The sequence below is a fragment of the Leopardus geoffroyi genome, chromosome D2 (genome assembly GCF_018350155.1).
Source record: "Leopardus geoffroyi isolate Oge1 chromosome D2, O.geoffroyi_Oge1_pat1.0, whole genome shotgun sequence".
Taxonomy (NCBI): domain Eukaryota; kingdom Metazoa; phylum Chordata; class Mammalia; order Carnivora; family Felidae; genus Leopardus; species Leopardus geoffroyi.
In genome coordinates this window covers 43,211,549-43,233,871 of record NC_059334.1, presented here as the reverse complement: position 1 = coordinate 43,233,871, position 22,323 = coordinate 43,211,549, and the positions used below count along the sequence as shown (strand labels likewise).

Here is a 22,323-nt window from a genome sequence, read left to right as displayed (position 1 = left end):
TCTGGTGTGATTGTCCCTGCTTTAGAAAAGAAGAAGTAAAGCACAGAGAGGACAAGTCACTTGCCCAACCTCACACAGCCAGGAAAGGACAGGGCCTAGGGTCACATCCAGTTTCGGCTGGCTCCAAAAAAGTTGAAACATTCTGTAACAGAGGAAGATGACCTTGAAGCTACTGATGCTTCAGCTCCGGGCCCCTTGCTCACATGTCCCTTCCATAGCCTTAATTTTGTGTTTGTAGTTTACATATATATTTTTTTCCTTAAAGAGGCCTCTCTTCAGTTATACAGGCTCAGATCTGCTAGAATGACTAGCTGTCCTGGTTTGCCTGGGACTGAGGGGGTTTCCAGGGATGTGGGACATTCAGTGGTAAAACTAAGAAGGTCTGGGATGAACTGGGACAAGCTGGTCACATTAGATCTGCCCTTGTCCTCAAAGCATTTGAGAACTTGGGAAAAGAACAGTTCCTCATGGAGGTTCTCACCATGGACCCTGATCTTGACCTTTAGTACGGAGGAATAGGAGGCTATATGAAAGGCTCAGTTTATCATAGCTGGGAAGGGCTCACCTGCTGTGAGACAGAGGGGTTGACCCTCACCTGCAGACCCTGGGCAGCCCCGGACACACGTCACCTTGTCTTCCACATGTCTATCACCCCTGCAGGGTGACGAGCTCCCTCTCTTCTAGAGCCTCCTCACCATGGAACCTGCTGTGAAATACCAAATCCGTTTCATCTCAAGGTCAAGTCCTGACAGCATTTCCTCAGGTAGATGTACAGCAGCTGGTCCAGCTGTCAGTAAATGCGGAAGCTGCCTGCCTGGGCATGCAAGTATATTCTAGCTCTCTGCCAGCACACCAACCCAGGCTTTTGTAACCTCTTCGCCCCCATCTGATCTACCTGAATGGGCTAACCCATGGTGCCTTGTTTCCATGCACACGTGTTTCACGGATGCCCTCCCCACCAAGTTCTGTTCCCATTTGCATATACATGCATGTATACCCTGTATGTGTGAATCCTTTCCCATCTCCTTGTATAAACACACATGCCCAGCACATGCACACCTACACCGAGAGAAGTTGGGCAAGCAGCTCTCCAGGCTCCTCCTAGGGCTGAGGGTGTGGTGAAGAGCAGTCATCTGCTATTTGGGCTCACCTTCCTAAGGACCCTGACCTAGGAGGGGCAAAGGACTGGTCCTAGCACCCTGCTTCCGCCCTAGCTGTCTGTGATAAGACCATCTTGCAGACTGACCTCTGCCCACCTACTGGGCATCCAGTAGGACCGAGCTGTTCGGTCCTATTGCTGAATTCCAGAACAATGACTGTTTGTGACAGGGAAGCCCTTGTCCAGGGCGGAATTTGGTACTGAGCATGAAGGCATAGGGCCCAGGGATCCTAGTAGGCCTGGATGTACTCTCTCTGGACATGACTATGAGGCCCTATTTATCCCAGCCCAGGGGAGGTCCTGATGACTGTCCTCTGTGGTTGTGGGCCAGGGTGTACCCACCTGGCTGGAAGTCGGGAGTCCATTCCCACAGCAGCAGGCTCTGGGGTTAGCAGGCTTGGGGAGCCCGGGACACCACCTACTCTGAAATGTGTCCCCTTCACTTGTCCCCTTGCTGTGTCCAGGCCATGTGTAAGGTGGCTGTCTCTGTCTTCTCTGACATGGAGCTGGGATTCCTCCCCTGTTTGTCTAAGGCCCTGCCTGTCCCCCTAACTGAGGTTATTACTATGCAGGAGTCTGGGGCTGTCACCTGTTCCCCAGTACCCATCTAGTTGGTACTAGTACCCACTGAATCAACCTCCTGGGTTGCAATGCTCGCTCTTGGTCACTGTGGCACCCACACAGGTGGGCAGAAGCTCTAATCCTGATGTTGCCTGTTTTTCACCCTGCAGTGCTCTCCTTTGCTATCCAGCCTGCCTCATGGTTGAGTCTATGTAGGTGACACAGCAATAATATCTTCTCCTCCGGAATGTTTTCCTTTTTTTCTCTGGCATCTTCTGCCCCCAGGCAGAACTGGTCCCTACTTGAGACCTTGACAGGATCCTTAAAAGACTTTAGTACTATAATCTGTCTGCTTTGGTGTCTCCCCCAGAGTGCTGTGAACCACTTAAGGAAGAGACCATTTCATGCATAGGTTTCTTCAGTATTTACACAGGACCAGTCACATAGAAGGTCCTCAATGGGTAGTTGTTGACCAGCTGAATGGATGAATGAATGAATGAAGAGGTACCTGACGATGACATAAGTCTTTGTTCCTGGTCATGGTCAACAACTAATCCTCTTCATGCCTTGACATGTGCTTCCCCACTCCATCCATCCTTAAGTTGATAGACTGGAGTAGCCCGGGGGTATAAGCTGAAATGCCCGCTGAGCCAGGCAGCAGGCTGAAATGTGTGAAGTGGCTGAGTGAAAGACAACAGCGAGCGGTGGAGACCGCTGCACATGTATACGTGTTCACATCCACAATATATTTAAACCTTGATTTGAGCAAACAAAATGGCTGCATTTTGATGTGGAAGAGAACTTTTTTTTCTGTTTCGATATCTTGTAACTTGACACTTCCCACCTTTTGGTTCACACTTTGCAAATCCTGAGGGGCAGTGCAGTTTGACAGATTAAACAGCAGATGAGTCAAAGACTATTTCCAGAGATGGGGCTGTTGATAACAAGTCTGCCGGTTGCCTCTGGACCTGTCCGCCTGTTACAATGCTGCTAGTAAACAGGCAAGGTGCAGCCACTGCTTGGGAGACCAGGTCAGAGCCCTGGACACATTCACACCCTAGAAGTTTTACCATGCGTCCAAGGCAGGGAAAATGGCTGCGGAGCCAGTCAGGGGAGTCGTGTGTGGGATCCTGTGTGAACTAACCAGTTAGGGCATGGCCCTGTAAGGCTCCAGAAAGTGGTCTGCTCTGGACAGTTTACCCAAAAATAAGCTCAGAGACGAATCAGCAGAATGGGCGAGTACACGAGGCTGTAAAGTGCTTGTGGTGCCCAACTGGAGGTTCGATGATAGCTGGAGATGAAATGGGTCCAGGGGGACCTAATCTTGAATGGGGTTGGGGAGCGGGGAGACACCTGGATCCGTCTAATGTGCTGGAAACAGACCTGTGACCACCATTTGGCTTCTATTTCAGAGCCAGGCGCTTCTCATTGTCTCATTTAGTCTCCCTAACAGCCCTCTGTGACAGCCTCATTTTACAGGTGGGGAATCTGGGGCTCTGAGAGGTCACCTGACCTCCCTAATGTCACACAATAGGCATATGACAGAACCCTCATTTGAACCCAAATCTGTGAAGCTTGTGCACTGTCAACGATACCACATGTCCCACCTAGTCAGAGTGTGAGCCCTTTTAGTTGCCATGGGGACCGCACACTTTCTCTAATGACACTAGTGTAAACTGTCAATCAGTCTAGGTTCTTAAGGAGTCAAGTAAGGGCAAAATAAGAATTAAAGTTTTATAAATTGAAGTCCCTTGTGGATGTTTGGAATCCTCATGGGATCCCCACTAGCCTTGAATCACCTTATTTGTCAGACTTTCCCTGAAGGCTCAGTCTACCCTTTGAGAGTGAAGTTCTTCCACCAAATTTAATGGTGAAGTTCTTCCACCAAATTTAATCTCATGTTGCAACTTCTGGAGGTGACATCCCACAGGTGAGTGGGAAGGAAAGAGTTTGGCCTTTGGCCAGCCTCTAGCTCTGCACAGGAATCTCTGGGAACCAGTCTCAGGCTTTCCCTTACTTCCCCTTACTTTCCAGAGTCAGGGAGGGTGGGAACAGAGTCCTCAGCTCCCTTTTGTGCCTCCCACCTTTGGTCTGGGCTGCTCTGAGGGGCTGGCATCCCTGGAAGGTCCCATGGGGTCACTGCCCTTCCTACCCAAGGCTGGTCTCCTGCACGCCAGTGGCTCAGAGCCATGATTGCATTCCTGCCCCACAGAGACAGCCTCCTCTTTCCCCCAACAGTCTGCTGTGTCCTTTTAATTGTGTACATTAAGTGACTGGTCTTTCCTACCTGACAAAGAAGCTGAGGCTCCTGGGGTTCGTGCTTTCCTGAGCAGAAGGCTAGACTTGGTTCAGTGGCCGGACACATGGCCTCTGAATTGTTTTTCCTGTTGACTTTCAAGTACATGTGTTTAGTTATATGTCAGTGTTTTCTTTACCTTTTGTGTGTGTGTGTGTGTGTGTGTGTGTGTGTGTGTGTGTGTGTTAGGGGGCAGGAGTTTGGTGGTGATGGAGAGGGGTAGGATTGGGAACAAGGATGTTGAACGGTCAACTGTCACAGTGCTAGTAGCTGAGTGGTTCACTTCGCCAAGGGCGTTCCCGGTGAGGGTCTGACACAGCACAGGAATGTTCACTGTGGACTTGTCTCCATAGCCCCAGCTACTGAGTCTATAAGGCCACACCACTGCTGCTCAGAAACCCCTCAAATTCCTCTTCTGTGCCTTGCCCTCGGCCCTGCCTTAGTTCTGGCTCATTCCACCTCCTCCTAATAGCCCTTCTTCCCTGCATTCCCTGCAGTTGCTGTGAATTCTCCTCAAACCCTCAAGTCTTCTGCCTGGCCTTTGCTGCTCCTCTTCTTCATCCCAGACACACACGCACGCATGCACGCACGCACACATATGCTTGCACGCTCACACACATATCCCTTCTCCAGCTGGAATGCTCCCATAATTCAGCCCAAGCATCAGCTCATCTTTTTCCTCCTGTGCCCGGACCTCTGTTTATGCCCCGGGGCTCACACCCTGGTGCTTCTCAGCCCTCGAGGACTGCATTTGTTCATGTCTGAGCCTCAGAAGCTGGCATGATGGGACAACTGCCTACCCTGGGAACAGGTGAGTGAGTGAAGGGACCAGCCCATGAATGCAGCCTTTGTATGGAATTGAAAGGTCTGGCCTAGGACAAGGTAAGGACTCTGGCTTGCCCTGGGACCACTGTCCCCAGAGCCCTGTGCCAGAGAACTTCCACCCATCGATCCTCGAAGCTGTGGGCCTGGCACTTTCAGACACAGACTGTGGGGTGGCATGGGGAGGGCTTCTCACCTTCCTGGGAGAATCAGATTAGAAGGGAGCTTTACCGGAGAGATGAGCCTCTTAGGCCTGGCCATCTGTTCCTTCTGAGTCACAACCCCGGCTCATTGTGGGTAGAAGCATAGTCCCCAGCGAGGGCAGGGAAGGCAGGGACTTCCCTGAACCATTTTCCTCTGTTTGCCATGCCCTCTGTGGGTACTTTCCGTCACCCACCGTGCCCTTTCAGTCCTCTGGATGGGTGCTAGGGTCTCCATTTTACAGAAAAGGGAACCAACTTGCCCAGGTCACACAGACAATTCTGGGTAGGCCTGGGATTTGAGTCCTGGTGTTTCAGACCAAGAGCATTGTTATTGTCAGTAGTCCTCATCCCCCTTCTCCTAGTTAGATTTTCTCATGATGAAGGAGTGGCCTTCAGGAGAGGCTTTGGGGCACGGGTTTCCTCTAGCAGAAAGCTGTGGCTCAGGCCCAATCACTGACTTCTTTTTTTTTTTTTTTTATCTTTTATTTATTTATTTTGAGAAAGAGAGTGCATGTGAGCAGGGGAGGGGCAGAGAGAGAGAGAATCCCAAGCAGGCTGCACACTGACAGAGCAGAGCCCGATTCTGGGCTCAATCTCATGAACTGTGAGATCATGATACGAGCTGAAAGCAAGAGTTGGATGCTTAACCAACTGAGCCACCCGGGGACACCAATCACTGACTTTCCTTTTTGTCATTGTTGTTGCTTTAAATGTTTATTTACTTTTGAGAGAGAGAAAGAGAGAGAGGGAGAGGGGCAGAAGAGAGGGAGACAGAAGATCCGAAGCAGGCCCCGGTGCTGATAGCAGAGAGCTCAATGTGGGGCTCCAACTCACAAACATTGAGATCCTGACCTGAGCCCAAGTCGGATGCTTAACCGATTGAGCCACCCAGGTGCCTCCTAATCACTGACTTTCTTAAACATGGATGTTGCATGTGCATTTTGTGTATTTATTTATTTATTTATTTATTTATTTATTTATTTATTTATTATTTGGGGTTTTTTGTTTGTTTTGTTTCAGTGTTCTTTCCAGCAGATTCACATCAGGAAGTTAGGAAGGGGTTCCTTCAGAGGCCATCAGATGTGGGACGGTTAAGGGCTGTGTGTACCTCAGGATGCAGTCTTGGTCACTGCTCTTGGGGACCTGTTACCTGCTCCCTAGCAGGATCAGGATTGTCTGAGTTTGTAGCTGTCAAAAGTCACAGTGGAATCTTGACTGTCAACACTGTAGAGGCCAGGAAGGGACTGAGACCAGGTGGGCTGAGCCTGAATAACTCAGAAAGTGGGTAATGAGTGGGACTAGCATCTAGAATTCCGGAACTTTCTCAGGGCCCTTGCTGACCAAGGTGAAGCCCCACAACATCCCAGCTCACTGCCGGGAAGGTTGAAAAGCATAGTGAAACCCATTGGTGCCAGTGACTGATGGTCTTCCTTAGAGAGTTTTTCGGCCTCTGAACTTTACATCTCTGAAGCCAACATGCACCCAGAGAGGCTAAGTTACTTGTCCAAGGCCACACAGCAAGACAGGCATTCCAGCGTTTTGACCTTTGTATCCAGGTTGTGGTTTTCAGAAAATTCTGGTTCAGGCTTTTCTAAAAGGCAGCGTGAGCACATTCCAACATAGCAGGGAAGAAATGTTGTGTCTTTAAGAGAAGAGGCTTATGGTTCATGGGCAGAAGCTTCCATGGGCCAAGGCTCTTGGCATCTCTGCCCTCAGCCCCAGCTTCAAGAGGAGCATCCTGAGAGAACCTGAGACTTCTGGGTGCCTCAGGCACTGGGCATGAGGGTCTCAACCTGTGTGCCGACTTGTTTGGGCAGCATTACACTTGCGGGAGAGCCCCAGGTACTACCCAAGTGCGGGACCCTGGCTTGACTTTGCACTGTCTGCAGATCCTCACGTGGCGCCCTGGGAAGGAGCAATGGGCAGGTAAGACAAGACAAGAGCCAGGCAGAGTGGGGAGGAGAAAGGGGAGAACACAATTAACGTTTATTTCCAGGCGCAAAGTGTTTTTAAAAATCAAGGCAAGAATCAGATCTTATCTCCTTCCTGGAGACCCAGAAGGAAGGCCTTTCATGGCAAACATGACCAGCTCAGGTTATTTCAGTCCTGTCAGGGAGAAATCTGATTTACTGGCATCAGATGGAGAGAAGGAGGCTTATGTGCCAAACTGGCTTTGTCAACAAGAGTCCACTAAAGTTGAAGGGTCTGGTTTCTGATGGCCACAGTTGGAGGGTCTGCCCACGTCACTTGCAGGCCCTCAGACTCCTCGGGCTATTTCCTTCTGGACTGCGAGTTGCAGGCAATAACTGTCTCAAAATTATGTTTGCATCTTGACAAACCAGTCCCACTTATGGGAGGAATAAACCACAAGAAAAAAGAACCGGCATGCATTAAACTGTTCTTCGTAGTTTTGTTTTGAATACCAGAAAAACAATTTCTGGAAACAATCTGAATATTCTATGGTAGAGAAATGGTAAGTTAGGTATAGTATCTTATGGTATCTCATCATGATGGAAATGTTTAACGTGAGAAAATTCTGTGATTATGAAGACTGTAGCAAGAGGGAAAAAAAATACTCACAATGTAACATTAATTTTAAAAGTAAAAAAATGAGGTACAATAAAAATAAAACTGGATGAACATGGTTGCTTGAAAAAAAAAATAAAAGAAACACAAACGAATGTGAAGATTACTAAATTGTTGTGATGAGACTATTCTTTTTTTCCCCCCCTTCTGTTTCCAGATTATTACTATATGCAAGGTGGTATGATAGTTAAGAACATAGAATCTGGGGGAGCCTGGCTGGCTCAGTTGGATAAGTGTCCAACTGGCTCAGGCCACGATCTCACGGTTCGTGGGTTCGAGTCCCGCTCTGTGCTATCAGCACTGGATCCCCTGGATCCTGCTTCCGATTCTGTGTATCCCTCTCTCTCTCTCTCTCTCTCTCTGCCCCTCTCCCACTAGTACTCTGTCTTTCTCTCTCAGAAATAAATAAGCATTAAAAAAATAAAATAAAATAAAAAAAGAACATAGAACCTGGAGCCAGAGTGTTCGGATTCAAAGCCCCAGCTCTACCACTTACTTACTAGCAACTGTGTGCCCTTCAACAAGTTACTTAACCTCTCTGTGCTTTGGCTCCTCGTCTGTAAAAATGGGGGTAGTAATATTATCTAACTCTTTTTTTTTTTTTAATTTTTTTTTTTTTTTCAACGTTTATTTATTTTTGGGACAGAGAGAGATAGAGCATGAACGGGGGAGGGGCAGAGAGAGAGGGAGACACAGAATCGGAAACAGGCTCCAGGCTCCGAGCCATCAGCCCAGAGCCCGACGCGGGGCTCGAACTCACGGACCGCGAGATCGTGACCTGGCTGAAGTCGGACGCTTAACCGACTGCGCCACCCAGGCGCCCCAATATTATCTAACTCTTAAGATTGTGAGGATTAAATGAGTTAGCAGATGTAAGTGTTAGACAATAATTGCTATATAACCACGAGCTATAAAAATAAATTTAATTATAATTTATCCATAGCCTCATGTCTCAATCATAAATAAGTGCTAACATTGGTATAGTTGTCTTTGTATTTTGTCTTCCTATTTGAAAGTGCTTTCATCTTCCAACAGTGATAGTCATGGTACTATCATGGTACAGTGTAAAGTACTTTTTTCTATTAATATAATGTCATGAGAATTTTCCACTAGAATTTCTGATGGGGGACCATGGTTTCCTGAACACTGCTTGCAACTTCTGTCCACCCTCCTCAGATCCCCAGGACTCTCTTCTCTGGCTCCTACAATAAATACTGTGGTTGACTTATTGCACACATAGTCACAATTCTCCACCCTGTTTTTGCAATGTGACTTTGTAGCTCCTCCCACCAAAATATGGGGTCTGCTTCTCCTTTCCTTCAATCTGAGCTGCCCCGGTGAGTTCCTTTGGCCAGCTGAATGCAGCGGAGGTAAAGGTGGGCCAGTTCTGAGGTGCGTAGGTGCTTTCACTCACATAGGTGGAACCCTGCAGCTTCTGTGGAAAAGTTTGGGCTGGCCTGTTGGAGGATGAGAGACCATGTGGAAGAAGGTCCGGTTGGCTAACTGAGACCCTCCAAGACTTACAGACCACTGGCCCCCAAACATGTGAGAGAGCCCAGCCAAGGTCAGCAGAACGGTATATCCAACCCTTGGAAGAATAAATGAGCCTGTTCAGCTGACCTGCAGATTCATGGAAAATGAGAATACATGTAGTTCGGGCCACTGAAGTTGGGAGTGTTTAGTTACGCAGCTACGGCTAATGGATATAACCCCCGAAGGAGAAAGGCTACAGATATGAGACCCTCTGATTGGTCCACTGGATAGGATGGGTGGGGCACCCTCTTCACCTCTTCCCTTCCAGGGTCCATTGTACTGGCTCTTGTGTCAACCCAGGTGTCATGCAAAGTTGCCAAAACCCTCAAGTAATCACGCTGGTGGTCCTCAATGGGTAGTCTGGTCCCCTTTCTGAAGACAAGGATAACCCCCTGGTGGGGGAAGAATCTCTCTGGGCCCCTTCTCCCCCATCTCCCACTGTGGGTCAAGTAATTTTGCTTGTCTTCAAAACAGGGAGGGTGGAACAGAGCTCTCAGGTCCCAGGCAGTCTGTGGGAGGGGCAGGCACACTCTCAGGCTCCAGGGGTCTTCAAACAAGACCTCCCCAGTCTTGCCCAGGAGCTTCCTCACCGACAACCTCAGGACACCTGGAAGGAGGATGGCCTGACAGAGGTCCTAGGTGGGGTCTGTCATTCTGCCCCCCGCCTAAGCTTGATGCCTGTCCAGCACTAAGAGTTAACAAACTGAACACTCCACGAAAAAAATGTTGCTGTGACACGCTGCTACACAGATTGACACAAACTTTTCAAATACTTTGGAGAAAGCTTTGTTTAGCAAATCGGTAAACGTGGTAAATTCAGCCCGCTGACTTTTGGAGATGGTTTTGTCGAACCGACCCAAGATCCTGTGCCTGCCAGGATCATCCCCACGGGCCTGGCACTGCACTTATGTGTGAACCAAGGCTCAGGAAAGACACTTTACATTGAAGAGTCCCACGCTGGCATGTGTATGTCTAACTGGTATTGTTAGCCCAGGGACATCCTCCAGACACCCTTGGTTATTTTCTCTTTGGACAGGTAGGCAGACACTCTTATACACCGGGGGGCCAGAGGACAGAGGCCACATTCCCAGAGTTTGGCATGCTCAGCAGCTCTGTTGTTGATGACCCGGCCCCAGGATCAGGACCAGAAAATGGTGGGTGGAACCACCAAGCCCGGGCAAGAAGGCACGGGCCTTGGTTTTCAATGTTGAAATTTCTGGCCTCCTGCTTCAGGCGCCCTGGCAGGGCTCTGACTTCCCCAGCAGGCATGTTTATGGGGGTAATGCCTGGCTATAGTCATGACTTCACTGTCTTCTTACCATAGCCTGGCAAGGTAGAGTCTGGGATCATACCCTTTCACAGGTGAGGAGATTGAGGCTTAGCAGAGCTGGGCGACCTGCTCAAGGGCACACAGCTAGCAGGTGGTGGAGCTGGGATTCCAACCCAGATGGCGCTTTGCTTTGGGGAAGTCTGAGGTCTTGGGAATGCGAGTGTCTTCACAAGCATGCTGCGGGACCTGCTGTCTATGGAGGAGCCAGTTTGTTGTAGTGGAAAGAGGTAGACACATCCGGGCTCCTGGCTCTGCCTCTGATTCTTTCTAAGCCTATTTCCCAAACTGTAAAATGGTGACAATGCTTCCCTGATGTGGTTCCAAAGATTTAAATGAGATTGTACAATAAGGACCCGATAAAAAGGTTTGTTTTTCTCTTTTTGTTCTAAGTTGTTTGCAATTTTCTGCAATGGAATTAAAAATATGTACGTACACTGAAAGAAATCCAGAGTCAACATGGAATCCGTGCACCTCGATTATTCTAAAGTGTTGAGTGAGTAACAAAACAGCTGCCCTGTACTGGGCACAAGGAGTTAACTGGCTGTGTTTCCTAGGATCTGTGTGTGCATGTGTGCATGTGTGTGTATGTGCACGCACATCCCTAACGTCGTTTTACTTCCTGTGAGTGCATCCATCCTGGGGAAGGGTTTGGGGATGGACTCACTCAGTAGGGAGGGATTCTTACCTCTCCCTTCCCTCGGCTTTGCCTTATTTCTTTCATGGAAACACTCCTCCTCCTTCACCAGGCTGGGGCCTCAGAGGAGAGCAGAGCTGCAGTCAGCCTGTCAGTGCACTTCCTCTCACCTTTCCTGGGCGGGTGCTTCACACTTGGGTGCAGGGTGTGAGAACGGGTTATTTTTACCGCAGCTGGATGTGATGCCAGTCTGGAGGGAGGGGCTGTCAGCCTCTCTGGAGAGGTGGCCAGAGGCTAAGGAGTGCTGTCCCTCTCTCTCTCCCTGTCCTTCATACCCAAGCTCCCGCTTTGTGCACAGGACTCTTGGTAGTTGGTGGGATTGGGGGATAGGTGGGAGGACCTGGCTCTGGTCATGGGCTCCCTGGGCCATGGTCTCAGAGGTGCCAGCAGGACTGGGGCCTTCTCAGACCTTAGCTGCGGAGAATCGGGGGCAGGAGCCTTGGATTAGTGTCAGGCCTGGCTGGCTCTAGGCTCTGCAGCTTTCCCTGGGGGGCTGCATGCACCAGGCTGTGGGGCCCTCCTACCCAAGGCCAGCAGAAGTCTCCTAGTGCTAACTTCACACCCAGGCCACTCCCATGCACCAGCTGGCCCTCAGCCTGGGCTGGTGCTGGGAGCTGGGTACCTGCAGCCTCCTTCAGGGCTGTCTCCCTCATCAGCCGGGGCCCCCGGGGGCCTCGTGGGAGAGGGCAGTCTTGCTCCTCCAGGCCTCACCCTGGCTCTGCACCTCCAGCCTGGTTCCTGGGACGCATGCTGCCTGCCCTCATCTCTGGGACGTTCTGAGCCTGGGAGTCCCATCCACCCACTGGTCACCTTTCCTCATGTGGCAGCTCACGAGGCCAGCCCTACCTTGGGTAGTAGCTTCCATGAACAGCTTGCAACTCACCAGCTTCTCTGTCTTCCGTGGCTCCCTCCTGCCCATCTCAGGCCTCCATGCCTGCTGCTTCCCCTGCCTGAACCCTCCCCTCTGTCTCCCTGCCTTTCTTCAGGTCTCAAATGCGGCCTCCTCTGATGCCTCCCACCCAGGCTGGGGGTGTTCCCAGTACCGTTTTCTAATTGCATGTTGTTCTTCTCTTGACAGAACATATTCAGTTCAAAATGATTAATTTTGCATTTTTCCACACTAGAGCAGAAGCTCCATGAGGCCAAGATCACATCTGCTGTGGCCCCTCTGTGCCAGGCACAGGTGAGAGCTGATCCACATATATGGCCTGTCCCATGGCCTCCCCAGAGCCTCTTACCGTCTGGACAGGGTGCTTACCTTTCTGGGCCGTCGGGACAGGACTAGGAACTCGGGAACAGCAAAGCTTGCCTTTCCGGGGCTTGGCAAGATGCCTAGAATGCCTTCTCCCTGAGGGTAGACACAGAGGGGCAGAGGCCCTTCCTTAGTGTGTTGGGGACACCATGAGGTTGGATCTGTGTACAAATGACTTGAGTCAGCCTCCGCTCCCAAGGTACAAAGGTCAGGGATATTTATTGAAGGAAACTCAGGAAGAGCCAGGCTGTGGGAGGGCCTGGGGAAAGGGGGGGGGGGGAGCCTGGAGGTGATTTATTTTTCAGAAATAACAAAGTCATTGTGGGCAGATACTCTCTTCCTCATGTCCCTGTCCAAAACACAGCATCCTCACTCAAAGTATCTATGCCCTTTGACCTGATATTCTCCCTTTGGCAATCTAGCCTAAGAAAATAATCTTAAATACAAGGAATGTTTTACATACACATATGCTCTTACCACATACTTAAAATAGTGCAAAATTATGAACCATCTACATGTCGAAGCATGAAATTCATTATAGCACACTTGATGACAAGTTATACCTAAAAATACTACTTAAATAATACTATTTGGAGAATATGCCAGAAATACTCCTAAATGTTTTAGAAACTTTATGGGGAAAGGTATTCATATTCATTAAATTGTCATTAAGGTAACAGTGGCAACGTCTAGCATGCCCCAAATAAAGGTCTGATAAACTGCATTGCTTTGGACTGTGTTTATGAGGAATTCTAATCACTGTTTTCTGTATTACATATGCAGCAATGTTCACTGCAGAAAGTTCAGAAAACAAATACTTCCTATCATCCTACTGCTCAGAGATGACGACTGTTGACATTTTGGTGTAAATGCTTCCAGAATAATTTTAATAGTAAGTATTTTTGGTGATTATATAATAATATAGTGATTTTAAAAAGATACAATGTTTAACATATAGAGATATATCAATTACCAAAAATGCTTGTCTGCAATATTGAAAAGAAATAAAATGTTAAACATGGCTATATTCCTGAGTCATGAAGATATGGATGTTTTTCAACCCTATCTATTTATTTGTCTATGCTCCCAAATCCAATAAATGTTAAAATAACCATAATTGCTTTTTTTTTATATGGATGGTACTTTTTTATTTTTTTATTTTTTTTAACATATAATTTATTGTCAAATTGGTTTCCATACAACACCCTGTGCTCATCCCAAGGGGTGCCCTCCTCAATTCCCATCACCCGCTTTCCCCTCTTCCCCACCCCCCCATCAACCCTCAGTTTGTTCTCAGTATTTAAGAGTCTCTTAACCATAATTGCCTTAAAAAAATAATCAAAGTAGGCAGTGTCTAGAGAGTTAGGCAAGAGAAAAAGCTCAAAATAGCTAACCTGAATGAAACAAAGGCAGGAGTGCTAAATATTCATATCCACCGAGGTACAGGGAACATCTCCCCCACTTCTAAACACATACAAACATGCCTCGCCCACCCCCACCCAACCACCCCCCCACCGTACTCATCTCATCTGTTGCAGCTGTTTGCTGGGATACTCAGACTCACACAGTCTCCACAAAATTCACAGTACTACAGGCATGATACGAGTACAAGAGAGTGGCTCTAGAATTTCTAGCTAGGTAGGATTTAGGTGCAAGAATCTTGCCAGGAGGTTGCATGTTTGCATGGTAAACATCACCTTCACATAGCTGGTGTGTGGGTTTGGGGGAACTGGAGCTACAGATGGAGATCATGGGGTCTAAAGTTCCCAGGCCACCCCTTGGTGCCGCCACTGTATACAGAGGTGCTACACATTCAGGAGTGAGAGCCTGTTTTCCCAGGCCCAGGACTGCCTGCTGGGGGCCTGCCCTCCAACATTTTCTGATTCCAACCTTCCCAGGCCCTGCATTCCCTGCTTGGGAACCAGCACTTTGGGGGGACAGCCCTACCTTCCACGGAGAAGATGGAGAAGCAGAGGAGCAAGATGCAGAGCAATCTGGAGAGGGCTAGAAACCTCATGGTGGGGTGGTGGGAACTTCACGTCCTGGGGAGACAGCGGTGCCGCACAAGTCCTCCCTTGGGGCCACCTCAGACATTTATAGAGTGACAGAGTGAGGTGTTTCCCAATGGGCAGGGCACCAGCAGGCTTGCAATTCTCATAAAGGGTAGAGTCAGCCGCTCCCAAGAGGAAAAAACCAGCTTTTCGAGAAGTTGAGAGTATTTAGTGAACTGTAACACACAGAGCTATAAATGCCCGGCCACGGGAGCTCCCAGAGCTGGCTTCAGTGGTCAGAGTGGCAAACCCCTGCCAGGGAAGGGCCACTTCCCAGTGTTGAACGTTAACTTTTAGTGTCAGTAATAATTCCATCACACACAGATCTTCCTGCTCATTCCTAAGATGGGGCAGGAGGACCATAAAACTCTTTGCAAACCTCAGGGAGGACTTCTAAGCAATTGGTGAAATGTAGGGAGCAGAGAGCCTGGAATCAGATGACGTGGGTTTGAGCTCTTGCTTTGCACAGGATTTATCAGCAGTGTGACCCTGGAACTTGCCACTGAATGCTTCTGAGTCTGCTTCCCATCTGTGAAATGGGCACAAGCATGAGCGAGGGCATGTGTGAGAGGCCATGTGCGACGTGGTGGATATCGATATAGCGGTTAAGGGGGTGGGGCTGCAGCTGGACCTTGATGGATGTTTATGATGAAGTGAAAGGGCACTTCAGGTAGAAGATCAGCCTGAGCAAATGTGTGGAGAAGCAAACATCTTACAAGGGTGGCCATAGGGAAGAGTCTGCCAGTGGGTGCAGAAGGCTGCTTGTCACCTAATCACTGAATGTATTCTGTGGGCTAGGCCATGCACTTGGCCCGGGAGACATGGAAGACGCTGGGCCTGACCTCAGGGAGCTTCTGTTGGTGGAGGCAAGCCATGCAGATACTCAGAATTTGTGTTTGCCCTTGTGGTATCATGGCCATCTGTCCTTTGCCTGAATGAGTGTGCCCTTCTAGCCAACTGGCTATCTGGTTTCCAGCTTTGAAGGGCACATGGGAAGATGCCAGTGTCTGGTTCAGCTCCCCCAGGATCTTGCTGGTTCCTGGCAGCCATTCGAGACATTCCCTGCTGCCTGAGACTGGTTAACAGTTGCGCTCCACTGGCCCTCCTCTCTTGCTAGAGATTAGAGATACAATTTAGACCATGTGTTGGGACAGTTTGGTGAGCAAATCAGTAGTTGGGGATATCTTTTTAAAGTCAGCTTTTATGCATTCACATCCACACAAAGAAACTGGCTGGGCTGCTGGGCTTAAGAACCACATGTCCTATCATGTTAAGCACCTGCCCAGCCCCTGCCTGATTCCCTTTCCAAGCTGTGCTCTGAATCCTGAAGGCTGTGCTGAGCATGCAGTGGCCATAGCAGAGGGTATGGTCAGGGAGAGCCCGGGGGGCCTACCAGGGATAACTCCAGGTGCCTTAGGAGAGCCTTTGGAGCAGCCACTTTTGGAAAGGGCCAGGAAGAGGGTGGGACTTGTCCTCAGCCTGCATTTGACAGCCAGCACACTGTTCTCAAAGGGCATGGTACAGGTCCATAAAGTCAGTGGTTTCCCAACGATGCTTCCTGTAATTAGGATTGTATCCATGGTCTACATCAAGGACTAATGCCACTTTTATTTTTATGTGAGGTCATTTGGGGGGTCACCACCAAGTTGGTCAACAGCTTACGTTTGGCTACCACTCACCTGTTACCTGTTGTAATAGGTAGTCTTTGCATTGGCATGGTTCCTGTTTGCTTTTGGCAAAGGGTCATCAGAGGAGAAAAGAGCAACCTATCTGCCAAAGGGGACAGGGATTAGGCCAAATCTGAACTCTAACTGCTTAGCAGTGGTGCAGAAATTAGACTCTCAGGCTAGTGAAGAGGGAGGTTTGTTTGGATTTCTCAGGACCCTCTGCCACTCGGCCGCGGAGTCAGAGAAAGACGTTAGGTTCTCAGCACAGCTTTTTTCTCACCACAGATCAGAGCTGTAAGGGTACCTACCACACAGCTAAGGGCCAGCAAAACTGGCTGTCTCCAGGGCTCTGTTCCTTAGCCACTCACACATAGGATTCAGAGATTTGCAGCTATTCCTGGGAACATATGTTTAAACAGGAAGAATAGATTCAGATGTCAGAATTCTACCCTGATTTTTGAATGCTTATGAAAAATTGCCGAAGCAATCTATCTATGCCCGCACTAATTTAGATAACACTGGGTATAAAGTATCAGTTTCCCCCAAAACCCCACTCCCCAGAGACCATCACTGTATGCAAATTTTCAGCTGCTTTTTTTTTTTTTAACATTTCAAGGATAGTTGTCAACTTCTTACTTTAAAAAAGGAAGAAACACCTCTGGCTCTTTAGAATATTTGAAATCTCATGTTGGGTTGTGAGAAGTGAAAATGAGAAGCATTTTAACAGGAACACCTGTTAGTTTTAAGCATATGCAGTTTGGGTACAAAAAATAATATTTGAGGCTTTGAATAAATTATCTAACGATGATTTTGAAACACTTGGAAGCCTTCCTGAGAAGTCTCTGGAGACACATCCGACACTCAGGGAAATTTACAAGGAAGAAAAAATTTTCAAGTCAAATTTGTGATTTCTAAGGTCAATTAGGAAAATGCCTGAAGCGTCCCCACCCTTTACAGGTAGAACATTTTTGGCCTGTGTCCCACACTTTATTCTTGGTTGCCACACTTTTTTTCCAAACGTGTTTTATGAATCCTGTAATAGATCAGAAATGACTCTCCTTCCTTTATTTGCTTAGCAAATTGCAGATCAGTTTACAATAGAGGAAGGAGCCAGACACCGTTGTGATCCTCAGCTGTCTTATTTAATCCTCCCACCCACCAACCCCAGGGAGGCAGGCACTGAATTTTCATCTTGCAACAAGGGAAAGTGAGGTTTTCTTTCCCCTCACAAAAACACTCATGGCAACTTCTCACCTGGAACCAGCTCGGCCTGACTCCAAAGCTGAGGTTTTTTTCCTAATGTTGGTTCCGTGAGAGCTCACAAGTAGTCGAAAATAACCCATGTTACTATTTAGCTTACCTGCCGCCCCCAAATTGTACAAGAAACCAATAGCTCCCTCTATTTTTTACAATTAACCCGAACTTCCTCATAAGCCTCCAGCTCACTGCCTCTTGCTACTGGAATAAGACTGGTAAATGCAGGCAGTGTTCCTTCTACCTCTGCCCTCACTGGTCCCCTGGGTTCTCACCAATGCGGTGCATCCTCCCACCGTCCTTTCTCTGGGGGTGGGCTATCTCCCTGTAGCCAGGACTGTGGGCTACCCTACCTCACCACAGTGGCTGTCAGCAGGCCTCGGGCTCTTCCATGGGAGTCATGCTGGAATGTCACCTTTTCCACACCACAAAGGCACCTTGGGGAGACTAGAAGGCAAGGTCTTTTTTATCCTGTGGCCACTCATGTGGGTACAGGAATAACTGTGAGGCCACTACCTGATAGGAATAATCCCTTGGCTGCTTTCCTGTCTCTGTCTCTGTGTGTCTGGAGTTCTGGGCACTTTGCCCCCATCACCTCACACCTGCCCCGTGGTTTCACCCTGGAGCCGGGGACTCAGAACCCCTGTCCACAATTTCTGTCTTCCTACCTCCCCTATACTCTAGAGCCTCAGGGTCCAAGCTCTAACCAGAGCTCTGCCATGTCTTAGCCTGTGCGAACCTAGACAAATTGCTCAACTTCTCTGTTTCTCAGTAAAAGAGTAGCTGAAGCTGGAGAGAAACAGATTCTTTGGATGAGAGGGTAATGCTAAAGTGTCGTGCTACATGAAAATAATTGTTAGATTAGGTGGACCATTACCAGAAGACAGGTACATAGCTTTCCTTCCCTTTGTCAACAGCATCCGGTCTCCAAAACAATACCAGCCTCCCACTTGTGTTCAAGGATGTATGACGCTTTTTTAACGCGGAACAATGGTTGTCTTTTCTTGCCTCGATTCAGGTAAAATTAAAAAAAAAAAAAAAAAAGAAAAAGACACTGAAATTCAGGTCTAAATGATTGAGAGCAGACCCATTACAAACGTGAAGTTTGACCAAGAGGGTGAGGACCGGGAAAACAATTGTGAGAGAATTGGGCGCGGGAGGAAGGGCAATGCCAAGGTTGTCCACTTTTGCCAGTGCTTAAAGCTGAGAGAACCGCAGAGTTGGGATGAATCCTGTTTGTCAGTGTCTGTTCTGCGCCTTGCAGGTTTGGCAGCAGGCTTCCCAGAAGAGAGGTGTCACCTTTCTGTATTCTCACCCCCCCATCTAGCATCACCGGGACAGGGCGGGTGTTCGAGGTGCAGCCAGAGCTGTCATCCTGGCGTCAGCTTCAAGCCTGTTGTTGTGGACGCAGCGTGTCAGGGCTACAGGGACCTTGAAGGCTCTGGGTCCAGCTCGTCTGAAAGGAGACGTGCCAAAGGCCGCAGTGTGGAGACATGTTCTGCTTTCTGGGTCTTTCCACTAAGTTCCTAAAATCTGAGAAGCTTCTTTTAGGGTTTTCCAATGTACTTTCTTTCCAGAAGTACTTTCCTTTTGAAAAAAAATTGTTTAGGGGCAGCTATAATATATTGGCAAAGATACACAACACCCCATTTTCCTACCAAATGCCATTTTTTTCCTGCTCAGAATTAACAACTGTGAAAATCTTGTCATGATTTCTCCAACTTCTTTGTACATGACTCTTCTACTTCAATGAAGTAGGTGACAATACTCCCATCTTTCCTGAGGCACCCAGTATGGTAAGGGTGACAATTTGTGAGCACACCAGCAGAGTCACAAGCACGTTTGGTTTGCAAGCAGAGAAGGCTGGGCTCCCAGCAAGTAGGGCAGGATACCTCCCATGATGCTGCATGTCGGGGCTGCCCAAACATCCCCCTTCCCTCAAGCAAGGAGCCTCCTCCAGGCACCAAGCTCTGTGCTGGTGTGTGTGGACACCTACATTCCTGTGGGCACGCACTCAATTGCCCCCTTTCTCTGAACTCCTGTAGCAATTAGTCTGGATAATGTTTTTGTAGTTTCTAGATGACTTTACAATTACCTTGGGTCATTTGTTGCTGTTTCTCACTTTTGACCTACATGGTACCTAATAGAGGGCTCTGTTGACTTAAGCTCCTAGAAGAGTGACTTGTGTTTGGGCCCTAAATTTCCCACTGGAGACCTTCTGTCTCCAACATTCACTGCTCAAAGGTCAGCAGGGCCAGCGGCCTTCTTTCACTCGCAGATTTCTCCTGGCTACTACCCACTGCTTCTGTCCATCAGATGCCGTTTTACAGATTTTTCAAGCCCAGCTATGACGCCAGGGCAGAAAGTTTCTCATTCATCTTTGTTCCCCCCACAGTTGGTAGAGTTAATTCCTTCAGAATAGCAAACTGAACCTATCAAATCCCTCACTCTCCTTTATGAAGTTAGATCACATCAAACCACTAACGCTTTCTCAACTCCCACTAGTCCTGCTTTGGAAGCATTTTTGCATGGCTGGGAATCAGTCCATTCAACCTGCATGACTTACGTAACTGGGTGTGGGGCTAATTTGTATCCTCTTGTGTAAGATTTCCTCTAAATCATCAGTAAAAGTCGCTACAATTATGGAAAGATAATCCTTCAGTTCCCCGTTCTTATAGGACAATGAATTATTAGAAATGGGAAATCAACTACTGGAATGTTTTTTAATTCTAAAATGCCACTGATTTTAAGATCGTTTAGTTTTGCAAAAAATCCATATTAATTCAGAAATGAAGTATAAAAAACAAAGCTCTTGGTATTGAGGCAACATGACTAATGAGTAAATAAAAATTAAGACCTAGAACAAACACCCTTCCTATGAAATCATCACGTAAATCTTGTTTCACGAAGCTCGGTGATGCTATGTAAAACCACTCTGGGGCATACAGGTGAGCAGCCCAGGTGGTTCACACACAAGGAAAGACGTATGATGGTGGCTAGCTGACATATCCAGGTGATTAGGCAACTTTTACAAAGTACTCAGTGGAAAGCATTTGTCTTAAATTTTCAAAAATTGTTCCTAAACTTGTGTGCTCATGTGTGAGCATGAATGGCAATTTGGTCCTGCTAGAAAATATCAATTCTCTATTTCTAGATCCAGTGAGGCTGCAGTACCCCCACCACCTATGAGACTCGGTGGCCCCTTAGGAGAACACCCCACCAATGAGGAAGCAATACAAATACAAGCCATGAGTGAGGCAGAATGAAATGCTGAGGCAGAGGGGGACAGACTGCACACCTGCCCTCAGGCTAACTGGCTAGAATGGCCCATATAATCCCTCTTCCCTAATTGATTTCATCTTTGCTTCTGGCACAACATGCTCCTTTTGCAATTTTCAAGTGTTATACTGGGGGAACTTTCTCCGGTTTCCTGAACTCCTTTCCAAAAGGCCAAGTCTTCAAGGTGATAGCTTTCATCTTTTCCTGAAAAATGGCTTCTATTCTGACTGCTAGCTAAATTGAGTGTATTTAGGGAGAACTCCATCTTACTGATTACATTGACCTTAAAAAAATCGTTTGACCAAGCAATTGAGTAAAGGAGTTTATGGTACTAGGTATAACAAATAGGATCTGGGGAAGTAAAACATGATTACCATTTATTCTTCAGATACTGGAACCAATCCCTTTTGATAAACACTAACTTTTTTTTCATTTTTTTAAAATGTTTATTTTTGAGACAGAGATAGAGCATGAACGGGGGAGGGTCAGAGAGAGAGGGAGACACAGAATCTGAAACAGGCTCCAGGCTCTAAGCTGTCAGCACAGAGCCCACGAACTGTGAGATCATGACCTGAGCCGAAGTCGGACACTTAACCGACTGAGCCACCCAGGTGCCCCTTTTTTTTTTTAATTTTTTTTTTTTTATAAACACTAACATTCTAACACTCTAAGCATTTTTAGCAAAATCTCAACCTATTTAATTTGTACAGTGCTTTTGATTCTCAAACAGGATTTCAGCCCTGGGGCACCCATCCAACTTTCCAGCTTGATTGACTAAGATGTCCGACTCTACCCCTTCTTGCCAGCCATATGACCTTGCGCAAATATCGAACTTTTGTGGGCTTCAGCTTACTCCTTGGAAAATGGGGATATCAAGTACCTAGCCCAAAGTAATCTTATGATTTATGCAAAGGACTTAGCATACAATAAGTAAATAATACAATTGAATCATTGGCAATTAACAGCGTTATCTGTACCCTCCTGCCATACTGGAATGATACAAATCTTGGGTATCACTCAGTTTCAAGAACTTTAACATGGACACACACACCCTCTATCCAGATGAACAATTTTAAAGGAAACATGCCTGCCTTTCTTCCCACGTTCTAATTTTCAAGTACGTAGAAAACATTCAAGGGTTCGAGGTCCTGGCACAGAACACACACACCTGTTGTGAGCAGGAAATCAGGCTTCCAGGGAACTGCCATTTCTTGCCATCCTTCCCTGCTTTCCTACTCTTCCTCCATCATACTCAGGCTGTGTCAAACACCCTCCCTTTACTGTGTGCTGAAACAATTGTTTTCTCTTGGAAGACTTCCTCCTGGCACACCTTAGAAACAAAAAGCTTTGTTCACTAATGGACCATGTTTCCCCTGGGTTCAGGCACCATGGAACCTGACACACATGATTTTTCTTTTTTTTTTTTTTAAGTTTTTATTTAAAATTTATTTTGAAAGAGAGTGAGTGTACGCGCAAGTGGGAGAGAGGCAGACAGAGAATTCCAAGCAGGCTTCATGCTGTCAGTAGAAAGCCCATGAACCGTGAGATCGTGACCTGAGCTGAAATCAAGAGTCGGATGCTCAACCAACTGAGCTAACCAGGTACCCCACCACACTCCTGTTTTCTGACTGAATGT

The 22,323-nt window shown here is 47.7% G+C and overlaps 1 protein-coding gene across 1 annotated transcript; it reads right to left on the bottom strand.

The window, feature by feature from the left end:
- Nucleotides 1-6,005: 6,005 nt before the first annotated feature.
- On the bottom strand, nt 6,006-14,722 carry CD2H10orf99 (chromosome D2 C10orf99 homolog). Its single transcript, XM_045437876.1, has 3 exons — nt 14,384-14,722; nt 12,443-12,532; nt 6,006-6,946 (listed from the first exon to the last, which is right to left on the bottom strand). The coding sequence occupies exons 1-3, from the start codon at nt 14,451-14,453 to the stop codon at nt 6,861-6,863; spliced, it is 246 nt and encodes an 81-aa protein (XP_045293832.1). The 5' UTR covers nt 14,454-14,722; the 3' UTR covers nt 6,006-6,860.
- Between the last annotated feature and the right edge of the window lie 7,601 nt (nt 14,723-22,323).